General features: G+C 42.9%; 1 protein-coding gene and 1 long non-coding RNA gene across 3 annotated transcripts in view; one reads left to right on the forward strand and one right to left on the reverse strand.

The window, feature by feature from the left end:
* The window catches only part of CDK6 (cyclin dependent kinase 6), a 214,870-nt gene extending 207,812 nt beyond the window's left edge, over positions 1-7,058 (reverse strand). Inside the window, exons 1-2 of one of the 2 annotated variants that reach the window (XM_006911896.3) lie at positions 6,903-7,058; positions 3,521-4,125 (exon numbers count right to left, since the gene is read on the reverse strand). In XM_006911896.3, coding sequence (XP_006911958.1) covers positions 3,521-3,753 — 233 coding nt within the window. In that variant the 5' untranslated portion in view covers positions 3,754-4,125; positions 6,903-7,058. Of the gene's footprint in view, positions 1-3,520; positions 4,389-6,902 lie in introns of those variants that run through there. The other variant, XM_015589442.2, reaches the window with a different exon arrangement.
* LOC112479752 lies at positions 5,916-10,225 on the forward strand. Its single transcript, XR_003046331.1, has 2 exons — positions 5,916-6,241; positions 7,828-10,225. It is a non-coding gene; the product is annotated as an uncharacterized LOC112479752 (long non-coding RNA).
* The last annotated feature ends 5,918 nt before the right edge of the window (positions 10,226-16,143 follow it).

Consider the following 16,143-nt stretch of genomic DNA (forward strand, 5'->3'; position numbering starts at 1 on the left):
ATGGGATATAAACAAATGAACAGGACAAACAAACAGAAACTCATGGACATGGACAATGGACTAGTGGTTACCAGAGGGTAGGGGGGAGAAGGAAGGGTGAAGGTAGATGTGGGAAAAATTTAAATCATTTCTTCAATTAAAAAAATTAATTTAAAAATATTAAAAAAATTTTAAAAACAAACAAACAAAAAAGCATTTGATTCTCATTAGCATTTTGGTTATCTTATCTATTCAATCAGCAAATTCCTCGTAACCAAATTATCACAACTATTAGTTGCTCTATAATACTAGTTAGGTTAAATATGGCAACACAAGCCAGCGGAAATAAAAAGAAGTCAGTTTTTAAAAAGAAAATGCTGCTCATCCAATTACAAGGTTAAGTTCTAAAAGTATAGACTTTTTCTAACTTGTTCACTGTTGTATCCCCAGCTTCTAGCAGTGTCTGGCACACAGTAGGCACGCAATAAATATTTGGTGAATGAATAGATTGCTGATAAAAAACATTATTGTATCTACCTATACATATTTAGTTCAGAATGTAAAACAATTCATTTGTGGAGTGCAGAAGCCCCAATATAAGTTCATAGTGAAGTCTGTTTCTGAAAAAGGGTCCAGGATTTGGGATGACCAACTGTAAAATAAGAGTAAATTTACATCCCAGACACAGATCAAGCCCAGGCCTGGGATACATAAAGCACAGGTAGGCAAGAATTTCAAGTCATTATCCCTGTGCTTGCAGGCAGTGCCAGTGCCAGCAATAACAAGTCAGCTTTTCTGGCAAATCCATTAAAATTAAATCTTAAACTTTTAAGAAATAAAAAAACCTAATATGTTTATTACACTCCCTCAAGCTTAGAGGCTTAACTATCCGTGGGAAGGGCCTATAATTATGACCAATTACTTATGACTTGAAGGCACTTATAAAGGCATCTGCCCTTTTAAGAAACCTTTAAAGAACCAGCCATAGGACTGTAAAACTGATCCTGTGGGGCAACAATAAATCACAGGTTTGGGGGCCCAACTGTGACACTCTCCCCTGGAAGGAAAAGAATTGTTGTCACCTGTCCTTGATTTCCTGACCTTGATTTTCTGAGCAAGATCAGCAACCTCTAAAAGCCCAGAATTCCTAGTCTAGCCAAGCAAGTCGTGAGGGCCAATGATTGCCCCATGGCAGAGGAGGAAGAGAAGGGAAGGGAAGGAAACAAAGTGAGATGGAGATCTGAAGCTCATGAGAATGACATCATCAATAATTTTCTCAGGTGTCACTGTATTTCATGGCATTTTTTTCTGACAAACTATGGGCTCATTATATTCAAGTACCTTCTTGGTTTCAGAGCCTATCATGTCTAGGTTTGAGTATGATTTCTTCTACAGAAAAGGTCACAGGAATTGATGCCTTACTAGGAACTTGCTGGGAAGAAAAGGGCTCCACTAATCTGCCTGAACACATATAATACATTTGGAGCAATTTTAAACTGACAAAGCGCTCTCTTATACATTATCTCAGTTTTTCCTCACAACTCTTAAGGGCCAGGTGTCATCATCAACACAACATGTAAAAATAATTTTAGAAAACCCTTTTTTTCTTCATTTCAGAAGTATAACCTCCTGAAATTTCTCAGTACAGAATCCAAGTCACGGGTCAGTTAGAAATCTATAAAGACACACCAATCTCAAGAGGATAAATCAAGAGAATAAGATAGGTTAGCCAAAATCTACCTGCACAATGGCAAAAACAACTTTCCTCTGTTACTTGCCTTGTAAAGGATAGTGTTACAACAGGGGTGACTCTTTAACACCTCTTCGTCGGAGGGGCAGCATTTTATTTATATACATGATGATCCTTGACTGGACACTCTCCATAGGTTAACATACAAAATAAAACAAGAACACTGGTCCTAAAATTCTAGTGGTGGAATTCATCCTTTGGGAAGCATTTAGGTAATTCCTCTAGGAAAATAACTAAGTTACAGAGGACAAAATGTTCCCTCCCCCTTTCCCTCCAATATCACAAAGACTCCCCAACGGGGTTTTTGTTATTTTTCAACAAAGAAAACACACACACACAAAAGATAATCTATTGCTTTTATACATGATCCCATCTTCTTAAAACACTCATTCTCCCAGTCTCATTATCTTTTGTCCCTCTCCGCCTTATTGGCTAAAATAGAGGTATAATGGGGTCCTTATCTTTATAGCCATTTACTACCTTATTTATATATTTATGATTCTTTGCTGCCTTCTACCCTGAGTCTAACTGTGTCAGGAACAAAGCACCCCACAAATCACCCAGCCTGGGATAAGAGGAGACAAGTCAAAACCTCCCAGGAAGATTCTGTAGACACTTGGGCTCCCTGAGTCTGTAGAGGGCTTGGTATTTCAAAGGTCAGTCTTGGGTCTCTCCACTTTGATGACTAATGCTAAATTGTTTGACTTGTTACAAAAATATTTAGCCGTGCTTATTTACATAATTTCATCCACAGTGCACACAGTAGGCATGTATTTGTTGAACAGAATCCCTACGTGGATGAGAAGACAGGAAGAAGACCCCAAGATGTCCTTTTCCCAACACATTATTTAAGAGTTGAAAAAGGTAAAATCACACTCCAATTTGTGGTAGTTTCTGTGCATTCCTTTCCGACTTAAAATTATGCATCTGTTTAGAAAATAAAAGGACAACACGCCACACGATGTCAACCACACAATGGGGAAATTCCAGGATCACTAAGAAAACACCATTATCCTAAGTTACATACGCTTTAATACTGGCTACCACACAGGAGAGGCTTTAAGAACTGCTGTCTCCCCATCCACTCGCACAGCATTTAGAATCTAAAGATTCCATATCTTGAGACTCACATCTAACCCTTTGGAGAAGTAGTCCAAGAACTATGCTGGCCCAGAGACATAAAGTAATACGGACAGATAGACAATAGTTTTGGAAAAAAATTTCAAACGACACTGTTGGGAAACCAGCATCAGCACTGAAGTCCTTAGACCATCAGGAATCCTGCTTATTATTATGCCCCTTTAATAAAGAGAAACTGTGGGTGCTATTGGCAAAAATATGATTAAATTTCTGCATTTTTAGAATCTTATCTATATTAGGCTCCACCAGTAAAGTTCTCTTGCTCCTAATTATCACGGCATCCTGTTACCTCTCAGTTTCTCAAAAACTCCCCAACCGCTAGGGAAAACCTGCGGGGGCTGGCAGGGTGTGTCTCAGGTTGGCTTGTTCTGTCCCTGAAAAGGCACCAAACTTCCCGGACCCTCTTAAAGGGCGGGCAGGGAGGGAAGCCTGCGCAGGTCACATATTTGACTTGTCAGTTTGCTGTCTGGTAAAATCACCGGCTCGGGCTCGTGGCTCCGTGGACAAAACTCACTCTCACTCTCTCAGATCGACGGGTTGCACCACCCCAGCTGCCCTCCTTCCCGGCACCTTCCTGGACCCATGGATCCCCGGCCTAGCCCTTCCCCGGAGTGCGGCCCCGGACGGCGCGGGCACGGTTCCCCGACTCACCTGACCACGTTGGGGTGCTCGAAAGTCTCCAGGTGCCTCAGCACCGCCACCTCGCGGATGGTGGAGAGCGGCATGCCCTCCTCGCCCGTCTGCACCCGCACGCGCTTCAGCGCCACGAAACGGCCTCCGTTCTTCAGGTCCCGGGCCTTGAACACCTTCCCATAGGCGCCCTCCCCGATCTCCGCCACGCACTCGTACTGCTGGTCCGCGCGGCTCAGGCTGTCCTTCTCCATACCGCCGGGACGCCACCCGGCGAGGCGCCGCTGGGACGGGCGGGGGGCTCGCTTAGCTCGCTCGCGGCCGCCGCTCGCCTCCTCCGGGACTCCCCGGCCGCTCCCTTGCGCCCCGGAGCTCGGTCTCGCTCTCCTTCACCCCTGCCGACTACCGCGCTCCGGCGCTCGGGCTCTCGCGGCCGCCGGGGCTGGATGGAGCGACCTCCCCGCGGGCGGGCGCAACCCTGGTGCTGCCGCGAAACTCCGCCTGCCGAGTCGCGGAGGAGCAAGCCGATCCCTCCTCTTCCCTCCCCGAAGCGCAGTCCTCTGTATAGACACCGAGACGATTACATATTCTCTGCCCGAGCGCGTCTCAGTCCACAATCATTCCACCTAAAAGAGGAGAAGGGAGGACAAGAAAGTGCAATCAGACATCCCAGGCTCCTTCCTCGGGGTTCCTACAGACTCCCCTCGTCCTCCTTCTCGAAGCCCCTGTCGCTGCCCTCCGCGCGCTCCTGCCCTCTTCCAGGCCGCTTAATCCTTCCTGGCTCCTGGGAGAAAGCGAAGTTACTTTTCCCCCTGCAGGGCTGGAGCGGTCTTCGCGCGGAGAGGTTGCAGGGGCCCCTCGGGGATGAGCGCACCGCGCGGTGCGGGAGGCAGTGGAACCGGAGGGGGCGTGCCGAACAGCCCAGAGTGTGCCGGGAGCGGGGGGGAAGGGGGAAGGGGAGGCGCCGGGCACGTCAATGTCACGGCTTAATATTTATCCCTATATCACTGTGTTGCGCTGCTACCCTCCCCGTCTCCCCAGGCCTGGACGCGCAGGGAGAGGGTCTCCGGGGTGCCGAGGGGCGTTCAGGGGTCGCGCACAAGCTGCTGTGGAAGGACTGTGAGTCCACCCGTGTGGGGCCGCAGAATGTGGGTGGGGGCTCCGAGGACCCTGTAACCCGATGCTGGAGTGTAGGGGAAGGGGTGGTCAGACATCTGTTTGGAAATTGCTTCCTTTCTTTCTACTTTCAGTTTTTCTACGCGGAGACATTTAAAAACGACTTGCAAACACAAATGGTCTTTTGGGGGTCAAAGGAGTCTAGGTTGGAAACGGAATTCTTCCTCCGACTCAGAGGACCTCCCTGGTGGAAACCCATCAGGTCGGGGAGGGCTAGGGTTCCCGCTACTCGAGGGTGGGTGAGCCGTGGGGCCCGGAGGAGGGGAGTCGCCCACATTTTAGCTAGTATTCACTTTAAAGAACAACTTAAGGAAGAAGGTAACATAACTATGACTCGCCCTGAAATTTTCAGCCGATTTCAACTAGAGCAAAACTCAACCTCCTCTTGAAAAAGGGTGGGGGTGGGGACAGTAAATGCTGAGCCTCCGCGAGTGAGAGAGAGGGGGCCGTGCCCTCGGGGCCCGGAGTCGCGAACCTTTCCCTAGATGATCAGGATCATCTCTGATGTAGGTAGCAGAGGTTTCCATTCGCCTTTAGGCTTAAGGCCTGCAGCCAGTCGCGCCCCCCACCCCCACCCCCATCCCCACCCCGAGCCCTCCGCACAAAAAAGTGCGGGATGGGAGGGGTCACCTTCCCACCCCATTCATTTGCAATACAGGACCCAGGAAACCTCCAACCCACGGCCGCCGCGGTCTCGGCTGGACGTTCGCCACGCTGGCCGCGTGTCCGGAATTCTCGGGGCACTTCGGAATTACCTGCCCTGCAAGGGCTGGCCCGCTCGCCCTCTTCCAAGAATTAAAGAAACAAATGGCGCGACCCCCACGGTGTGCGGACGGAGGGGACCGTAGCGTGTACGGAGCCCCTCGCACTCATTCCATTCAAAACGCTCCTTAAAAGGTGAAGGCAAATCCAAGGGGAGCCGAGGAACGAGCTCCTAGAGCCTGCCCGGGGGTCTGGGCCAGGCCGAGGGCCACACAGGTAGCGGAGGAGTCGCCGCCAGACGCGTAGCCCCCTCCAGGGTCCCCGCTCCCGGCCCCTCCAGCCCGAGGCTCTGCAGCGGAGGAAGCGTCGCGGACGTCCCACCCCCGCAGGGAACAGCGCCCGCTGCCCCCGCCCGGCCCCGCACCGCCCGCCCTGGCTCGCCCCCCTCGCTCCCTGGACCTTCGGCTCCCGCGGAGAGAAACGGGAGCAGCAGTGCCTTTTTCTCCCCTCTCCTCTTTTTTTTTAAAAAAAAGTTGTTGTTGTTGCTTTCCCACGCTGGCTGAATGTGACTTGACCCCATTTCAAAAAAGTTTGACATAGTGCTTCAACATTTCCGCATTCCTCCGCGACTACAAAGGCTGCAGCCGCCTCCTTCTGCTTTCTGTCTCTGCTCTCTGTCTTCACACTCAATGAAATCCTTCATGTGCCTCTCCCGAGGCCTGCCAAGCACCGCAAAGGTCGCCACCAGCGCAGCGACAAGAGGCCGCACCGGGGACCACGGCTCCTACGTGTGCGCACACGCAGATGCGCCCACGTGCACACTGGCGCGCTGCGGTCTGCGGGGCGGGAGCTGCTCACTGTCGGGTGTGTTTTAACTCCAATATTTTAAATTATAAAAGTAAACGTGCGATCTTGCGGAGCTCCAAGCCTGGGCACTGGCAGCCTGCATGTACGGCTCTAAGAGTGCATAACACGCCCGCAGGGGTTGCCAGCGAGGAGCCTGCGATAACATTTATCTCGTGGTGGGAAGGTGGAGCCCACACCCACATCCACACCTCAGCGAGCTGGAGAGAGAGCTCTAGTGGAGAAATCAATATGGGGCACGGAAACGTATTCTTCCCGCACGAAGTCCCCAGAGGCGGTGCATTTTCAACCTTAAATGTGGATTAGTGTGTGAGTGTTCGAGTGGTATTTAAATTCCGTTTGAAGAAACTGGATAAGGAGTGTGTGTGTGGGTGTTTGTGCGCACGGCTATGAGGGAGCAGGCACAAGATCTCAGTGTTGGGGGTGTCCCTAGTGTGGGATGTCCTCCTCTACCCAGATTAGGAGAGACTCCTTTAGCTCCCCCAAACTGGCCCCCGTAACTACCCGCCTCGGTTCGTAAGGGGTTAACCAAAGCGGATTCCGAGGACATACACCCCTAACAGTCACCCACACTTTCGCTTCCGACCCTAACCAATCCCCCAACCACCCTCCAGGGACCCCCCACCCTGCAGCCCACCCACCCGAGCGCACAGTTCCTTACCTGAGGGGTCCGGCCTCCTCTGGCCTCCAGAGGGGACTGCGAGTGTCAGGCCGACCTCCGCACGTGTCCACGCCCGCGCGGAGCAGGTAACCCGGCTTGGAGGAAGGAGTCACCAGCACTCTCTCTGGCTAGGGGGTGGGCACAGCGGCGGAGGGCGGAGGGACGGCGGAGGGCGCCGCCCGCGCGGCTCGTTGGGGGCGGATGGGGGCCGCTGGGCTCTGGCCGGGGCTCGGGGCCCGAGCCGGGGGAGGCAGCAGGGACGTGGGCGGAGGCCCGGAGGCCAACTCTGCCCGAGACCCACCCGGCAGCGGGGTTGGGGGCTCGCGGCACAGTGGCAGGCAAGTGTGCAAATTAAAGCTTTCCGGAGAGAAGGGAGGCGGCTGAGACCCCGGCTGTGCTCTAAGTCTCCCAGCTCCCCAGCTCTCGGCTGTAACTGGGGGGTGAGGGGGGGCTGTTAAATGAAAATTTCCGGCTTTCACTGGAACTGGAGTGGGGGATCTTGCGACTGAAATTAGAGGCGAGAGAGAGAGAGAGAGAGAGAGTGGGATGAGTCGTCGGTAGTCCGCGGAGTTTCCACACCCAGGGTCGCCCAGAGTTGGCGTTTTGACAGAGTCAGGCGGGGGTATCAGCAGTCTGTGATGTGGACGGATGGGAAGAAACACAAAACAACCAACAATAATTATGAGGGGCCGGTTGGGATGGTAAATACCCACACTTTCCAAGAAACTGAAAAGTCAGACCAAAAAATAACTCTTCTCTATTAAAAAAAAAAAGAAAAAAGAAAAAAAATCTTGGCAGGACGCTTTGCAGAAAAGAAAATACTAATCTGTCCAAGCACTTTTCACTTTAAGCATGAGCTACATTTGTTTTGTTTTCCTTCGCTTCCTTTCGGCCTCACAAAGCCCTATCTTTTCTTTTTGGACAGAGGATATGATTTGGAAATTGTCAGGCACTCTTGTGGTTAACGATCTACGTGGAGGAGCTGGCCGATTCACAATTATTAAGTGGATAGCAACTGCTGAGGGTTCACTAAGGTATTTCTGGGGAGCTAAAAAGACTAAAATTCAATGTAAATAACAGAACAACAAGATAATAGGCACACACACACACACACACACAGAAGAGAAAGTGATTTGGTGGGTGCTCAATTTAAATGCATTATTGGAATTCTGAAATTTGAAACCTTGTAAGAATGTATCCTTTACCTGCTGAGAAAACCTGAATACAGTTATTTCAGGTGAAAATGAGATTTTGGAGGGAAAAAAAGTCTTCAAGAGTTTTTACCATGAAGAAAAAAAACTTAAAATTAACTGATTTTTGGAAAGATTCAGTGTTGTCCAAAAATCTGTTATCTGTAGAATACTTTAAACCCCTTAAACATCTTAAAGCAAAGCTAAAAAAAAATTATTTATTTCAATGCTCTGTGGAAAAATTTTAAACCAGCAAAATTCTATTTGAATTAGAAATATACCCTCTATAAATCTTTTGACTTTTTAAATTAAACCATGTTTCTAATTTCACTTTAGATCAAACTTTTGTCTTTATCAAACTGGTTCTGTACTACACTGTGAAATAATAGGTTAGGTAAATAAAAATTGTTGCCTTTCCATTAGCAAATATTTTGCAATGAATTTTAATAATTTTTCTTAAATAATAAATGAATAAATGTTATAATTGTGTTTATGCTTAAGATAATTCATAAAATACATTTGTATTTAGAAACATCTAAAAATAAAATCCAATTTCTAAACAAAATTTGTATTTGTAAAGATATTTGTAATCGTATATATTATCTAGGCTTAAGAAAGCAAATTGTTGGATTTTGTATTTGTATAAAATATAGGATCACTACAAGTCACTAGACTTTAAACAAGAGACACAAATGAGAATTCTCCATTTTGATAATTGCTCACACTTACCAATGCTTTTTAAAACAAGATTTATTTGCTGGTAATTAATACATTTATATAATTCAGAAATAATTGTCACTCAATAGTCAGAGGAACCAGCAAATGATTGTAAGAATTTATCTGAGTAAATAATTTGTTTAAAAGACATTAAGCTGTAAATATCTTTAAAAATTAGCAGAAAAGTGTCTTTTCTACACTGCATTGCATTTTTAATTACTTAATTTGACAACAACCATAGGTGGATTAGATATTCTATAATTTAGGTTACTAGATCACTTAGGCAATGTAAAAAATAATGAAACTTTATTTAACTATATATGTTAATATTGAATATTAACTCTATGTCATCTGCTTTCTCTAATATTGTTAATTTGTCATTGTTCACTCTCCCGGGTTGTGGTTACTTAAACCATATCTTGTTACTTAAACCTTCAGACCAGAAAGTTTTACAATGGATTTTATAAAATTAGCAAATATCAGATTGTTTTTGTTTATAGATAACTTCCTCTGTGGGTTATCATAACAAAATTTGTGCAAAGTTTATAAACTGTGAACCAAATTCCGATTCTTGTTTAGGAATCTTCGATGAATGAAAACATAGCATCAAGAATAAATAATAATTTGCACCAGTATTTTCACACTGCATATCAGATATTCTAAAGTTGCAAATCATCTTACAGGTTTTAAAAAATTAGAACTCCTAGGTTTACCCCCAAATATGTTGTAGCTTACCTGAACGTTTTCTTAGTGTCACAGAAGAAATGTATTCCATGTGTGAATACTTTATATCAAATATCTATAAGTTTTTGTTTTCACTAAAATAAAAGTAAAATTTTAAATTCTGGTCTGTAATTTATAATCTTGTTTAAGAAATGAATACTTTATTTAAAATTAGTCATTATATAATGTACATCTAATTCTAAATGATCTCTGATTTATATTAGCTATATGAATTTAAAAATACATTTTCCAGAAACTCAGAAATGAAGTTTTGCTTAATCTATTACACAATAATTTCAATTGGAGTTCCATGTAAATATATGATTTTTTTGTCTATGACGTTCTCCTCTTTTTTGTTTTGATAAAACCTTTTCTGGTTTAATAACTGTGAAATCAGTTACCCTTGTTTTAAACTTGATTTATATGAATATGTAAATGTTACTTTTGTTGAGTAATTACCATGAAAAACTATAATTTTAATAGGAATAGCATAATATAATGCAGTGCATTTTAATGTATTTTCCTCCCCAGGTATTTCTGATATTTTCTTTTTTTTCCTTTAAAATATAATATTGAAAATTTCCTAAATATCCTAGGAAAAATCAATTGTACTACCAACTTTTTCAATTATAAAATTATGAACTTTAAATAATTTTTTAAGCTTAATTTTCTAAATAAATTACTTCTCACCAATTTGGAAATGTCTTTGGCTTGTTTCTTTTTGTTTTTGCATGTGATCTAGTGCATTGCACTCGAACGGTGAAACTTGAAAAGATTTTGATATTTGCTGTGAGGGAAAAATTATATTCGGTCATAGCTTATAACATTTAAGGAGAAAAAAACAGATATTATTATCCATTGGAACATTCTGTTTTCATGGATTTTACTGCTCTATAATTATATGTGGGCAACATGTAAGTACTATGTTCACATTTGTATCATTGTCATTGTCTTTCCCATTTTTTTTCCTTTTGATAAACATTTATATCTTTTTCCTTTATGTGTGTGTGTGTGTGTATGTGAATACCTGTATGTTCTTGGCATATTGTGACATGTTTGAAATGTGTTCTTAAAAATCCTTTCATCATCTGTATTAGAATTCCAAGTAATCAGAAAAATAACTGTGGAATACACTTATAAAATCTGATGATAATCACATGGAAATACCTACATTTCCTCTCCATTTATAATGTCCTGTGATTTTCATTGACTTCCGACATTTCTTTTCTAAAATAATAAATACTTGCTTCTCAACACGTGGCCTAACAATTGTGTTGCCGTAGCCACCTTTGGTTGAGCTAAAATAAAAGGTGCGTTTTAGGTACACCATCCAGATAAAGCCATAAAGGTACAATGTGGTGGGGGCAAATGATAATAAAGTGAGATCTGGGAGGTAGGAGGAAGGACAAAGGATGGCATGTGGGGGAAACTTCTATGAATGGCCTGGCAGCAGGTACAAATGAAGGAAGCACATGTCAGTGTCTTGGGTCCAAGAGATGTTCCTCGGTTCTCTGGGACGGTACATCCAGGCAACTTGATTCTTTCAGAAAGAACAACATTCTATGTCTAGTCTATTATGCAATGAAATCTGTCTTATTGAATGTGATTGTATTCCATATACAAGTAACTAGTTTGTCTTGTTATGGATTTTCCCTGAAAATAATATATAATGGAATTATTTGCAGAATTCTTTGAATGCCTAGAAAAAAGTTTATAATAGCATAACTCTGTGAATGAAACATTTTATCATAAATTGAAGAGAGGGTCCAATTTTTAAACCCTATTCTAAATCTGTTCAAAGTTACTTATAGCTTCTTGTGCCTAATACCTAGCACAGTAACTGGCAAGTGTTTTATGTCCAATAAATGTTTGTCAATGGGAAAATTGGCTTTATATGTTTTAGTCCTCCTTCTTTGGGATTACTTCTTTTAATTTCCTTAAGGGGGATATATTAAAATAATTTTTAGTATAACCCCGGCAAAGCTTAAGGATCAGTATGCTGATTTCGGAACCTCAGAAATGTGTTTTCTCTACCTGCATTTCCCTTTCCTTTCAGCCTTCTTCTCTAAATCCTAATATTATTTCAAGGCCCAGCTCCTCCTTAAAATCTAGACAATCCCCTCGGCTAAATGACATTCCTCTTTGCTCTAATTCCTTGAGGCCATCTGCTTTCTACCTTCCTAAAAGCTTGATGCTCCGCTATCCACTACCCTGAGTTTCTCAAGAGTGTCCATAGTGCCTTGTTCCCTTTGGTGATGCCCCACCACCCATCTGTGCCATCTGGCCATAGTAGGTGGTCAGTAAATGCCACAGTGATTCTTGTCTCTCTCCATAAGTGTTACAGAGTCAAGCAGACACAGAACAGACTGAAATAGTGTGACATAACTAGAATAACATTTGAAAAGTTGAGAACAGTGTTCCGCTTTGCTTAAACAAGAAAATAAATAAATAAAAACAGGTCGTCCTGCTACTTTGTGTGAATTTGTTATATTTTTCTTGTGTTGCAAACATTAGTTATTTAAAACATTTTTGTCTAAGTGAAAATGTGTTTAGATGAATTTATAAATTTGTCGGAAAGATAAATTCTCAAATCTTAACTGAAAGAAAATGTGTTTAGATAATTTTCTCCATTCACTACCCCTGAAAATTTCAATTAAACAATTTTTTTTTTGAAGAGCAAATACTAAACTCTGAAGTAAATTAAAAACTATATGACCCAGAACCTGGAAAGACTGCTAATTTTATTTGCCAATATCCTTACTATCTATGTGAGTACATACACTAAAGGACAGAATCCTTGATTTCTAAGTCTGGAGCCTTGTGTTTTGTCCCTAGTTCTTCCTCTTTCTATAATATTCATTGTATATTCAGGAACCAGTCATTTAAACTTTATGATGACCTTCAGCGTCTATGTCTATTAAATGGGTTTGCTACTCATTCAGAAAGATATTATGAAAATAGTTTGGAGAGAGGCAACACAGAACTTTATCTGAGCAAGAGAAGATAGGCAGGTATAATGGAATTTGATGGTCTATGTGTCAGAGGACCTGAAATTTAACCTGAAGTTGGTCACAAACTACCCACAATGTGATAGTGGGCAACACACTTAAGCCCTCACACCTTGTCAGTAAAAGAGATGATTTATCTGGACGATCGGTATGGCCGCTGTAGCTTGGAAATGTTATAGTCCATTCCAACGTCCTATGACTGGCAGCATCATTACACATCTGTTTTTATAAAACCTCTAAACAAGAGCAGTGCCAGAAGATGAAACTCTGGGGTCAGCAGCCCAGAGAGGGGTCTGGATTTCAAGTGTGAATTATATCGGGGTCTCTTTATCTTAACTGTCTGGATTTTCGAGACTGAACAGAAATAAAGACTTCTAGAAAAACGTTAGAGAAATTCACTAGTTTTTCATTAGAGATGGGGAGAGAGGAGCCAGATTTTAATTTTTTGGCTGAAACTATGATGAATTAAATTAACCAATCCTCATTAGTAAAATGTGATAACTAAATTATGATACTCGAGATTAGAAATTTTTGGTGATCACAGAAATTCTTCAAAGATATCATGAAGCATAACTTTGGCAGACGTAACATATCTCTAAACCATTGAAAATATTAGTGACAGCCAGCCTCCCATGATGCAGCGGGGAAATGGGAGGTGGGGTAGAGAGTCAAAGACAGTATACTGTGCATTTGAGGGGGTCCAGCAATATCAGAAATCCTGAGAGCTGCTGAGCCAATGCTGTTATTAAAATGTGTGCAGAGGAAAAGGCTGTTGCCTCTGCGTTTTGATTTTCTACCACACTGGCCCAACTGCACAGTTTTAAGGTCCTCCCCAGATGTGCAGGGAAAGGGCATTTAGACAGTTGGAACGGACAGTCCTAGATTATAAACCTGGCTCCACCATGTGACTTTGGACTAGGTTTTTAAACTTTCAGATCTCCAGTTTCCCTCACTCATAAAGTAAGGATACTATTATCCATCAAATAGGGTTGGTGTGAGAATTAATGCCTACTATGTGCATTCTGCATTTAGCAGACACTAATAAACATCAATCTCTTTCATGATATCACATTTTCTGTTCTTTCTTTTTTTTGTGGGGAGACAGCTAACCTTTTGTCTGACATGTCCTTCTTTTAAACTAGATACAGTATCTCCACCCACTGCAGGAGAAGCAACCATAAAACAGACCAAACCTAAAATTATCTAGGGCCTTGACAAAACTCAGCTGTCTCTGGGCATGTGGGGAATGGAGAAGGTGAACTGTCTCACCTGAGACCTCTTTTCCTGTCCAGTTATTATCCCAGAACTGCTCAGTCTCTTTAATCTGTTCTTCATTGTTTTCCTCACTCTCTTCCCTCCAAGTGGCTCTCTTCTTCCTTTCTCCACTGCTTTGGTGTGGCCCTGGAGTCACCCCATGCTGCCCCTTAAATCTCCACCCATAATTGCTGACATCTGCCTTAAAAGTCCTGCGCTCTGCTGCTACTGTCCCACAAGAGCTCCTCCACCGATGATCACACTTCCACAGTCACTCTCTACCTACCACTTCCCCTGGTTGAAGTTCCGAGTGTTAAACTGTTTGTCATCATATCAATATCTTTCCTATCCTTTGACCCAATCTTCTGGCTTAACAAAAGTTTCCTTATCCTTAGAAGAAATTGCACTTCCCACCCGATACTCATTCCTTAGAAACGCTCCAGGGGAAACTCCGCCTTTCTTTTCCTTTTTAATTTCCAGGGATATTGCCACAGTTCCCCAGCTTCTTGTCCTTTGATACTTGAATGCTTCCTTTTCAGCCATTTTCCTCAGCTTTCTTGTCAGCTTTCTTATCCCCACCCATGAGCCATCACGTACTTGAACCTCATGGTTTCTAGACTTCCATTCTCCATGGTTGCCTACTGACATCCCCAAAGGGATGATGGACTCCTTCAAAGTGGGGCTTGTAGCTTTTATTTCTTCATCACTAAGTCTTGACACAGAGTTGGTGAACAGGAAGTGTTGGTTAAATGAAAGATATAAGAAACATGGGTGCCATCGGATGATTTTCCATTGAGGAGTGACCTGGCTCTCTCCCAGGCCATATCTTGCTCACTTATTTCCTCCCTGTCCTGAATTACATGTTATCTCCTTTAAGGATGAACCCTCAGGCAGGGTAGTTAAAGGTCTCCATTTTAGTTGTTCCAAAACCTCACTCTCCACCTTTGGCTTGTACCATCATGACCTCCCTTGACAGGAACACATAGAATGGCTGATAGGAAGCTCATGAAACTGAGCGGATCTGATCTACCTGGATTTGCGCTTGGTCAGGAAGAGCCATGACATCCAGGTAGAGAAGTTTAAACTTGATTATTAGGCAAAACATGAAACTGATTTAAGATCTGAGCAGAAAAGTTGGCATTTGGAGCACTGATAGGACTAAAGTCATGTTCAAAGAAGATGACTTTGGTAGTAGCAGGCCCAAGATGCTGAGTAATTAAGGCCATTAAACAGGTTCCTGAAAGTGGTATAAAGACCCAGGATGATCGTCTAGGAATGGGAAAAAAAAAAAAAATGGCTACAACAGAAAATTCACAGGAAATATTTGACAAGATTTGGTTAATAACAAGATAAACAGAATGAGAAAAGTTAACATATATATATACACATAGTCTGCCAGGATAGCTCTGAGCACTTCATACAAATTAACCTATTTAAACCTTCTAATAATCTCCATTTTGCAGATAATGAAACTGAGGCATAAGACCAAACTTATGACCAGGTTTTGGGTCTGAGGTATCAAAATAATGAAAATAATAATAATAATAATAATAATGTAGTTTATAATTTCTAGATAAAAGAAAGGTAGCAAATGAAGATGGCTTTGTGAAGATTTAGGAGTTTCATTTCTGAATTTGAGATGATAGACAAATGAAAATATCCAGTGGTCACATGGAGTGGAGAGCTTCCATTTTCTGCCTTAAAATATGCCCAGATCCACCATCCTGGAGAAATCCACTGCTGTTTTCAAATGACATTCTGCTTTTCCTCTTTCCTATTTTCAGGGCCAGTTTCGTGAGTTGCACAGAAAAGCCCTGTGCTTGTTATAATGTTTTACTGTTGTCATCTTAATTTTTTAACAAAGTGCCACATTTTCATTTTGAACTGGGCCTTGCAAATTATGTATCGGATCCTGTCTTCCTGATGGAACATCTGTGATAGACATTCCATATGCGGATATTCACTTCACAGTTCAGGTCTCTATCAAGAGATGTTTACTTCTTCCACTACTTCCATGAAACTGTTCTTTCCAACATCATCATCAATGCTGTCAGCTGCAGTTTCTTTTTCAGTTGTTCGATTCTGCACTTCTAACACTGGTTTTCAATCTTTTCTTGAAATTATTTCCTCTCTTTGCTCTCATGACACATGAGTTCTGCCACTTCTTGATTTGATGTTTTCGGTTTTTGTTGTTTTTTTTTTGTCTTGCTTTGCCAGTTTTTCCTCTTGGTCCTACCCCACATCTGGAAGTACCTTCCAACAATCAGCAGTTGAATTGTTCTTCTGCAAACTTGTTTACTCCCATATAAGCTGTTGGATCTTCCTCTGTGGTATGTACATAAAATAATG

The sequence above is a fragment of the Pteropus alecto genome, unplaced genomic scaffold, assembly GCF_000325575.1.
Source record: "Pteropus alecto unplaced genomic scaffold, ASM32557v1 scaffold21, whole genome shotgun sequence".
NCBI classification, from domain to species: Eukaryota; Metazoa; Chordata; class Mammalia; order Chiroptera; family Pteropodidae; genus Pteropus; species Pteropus alecto.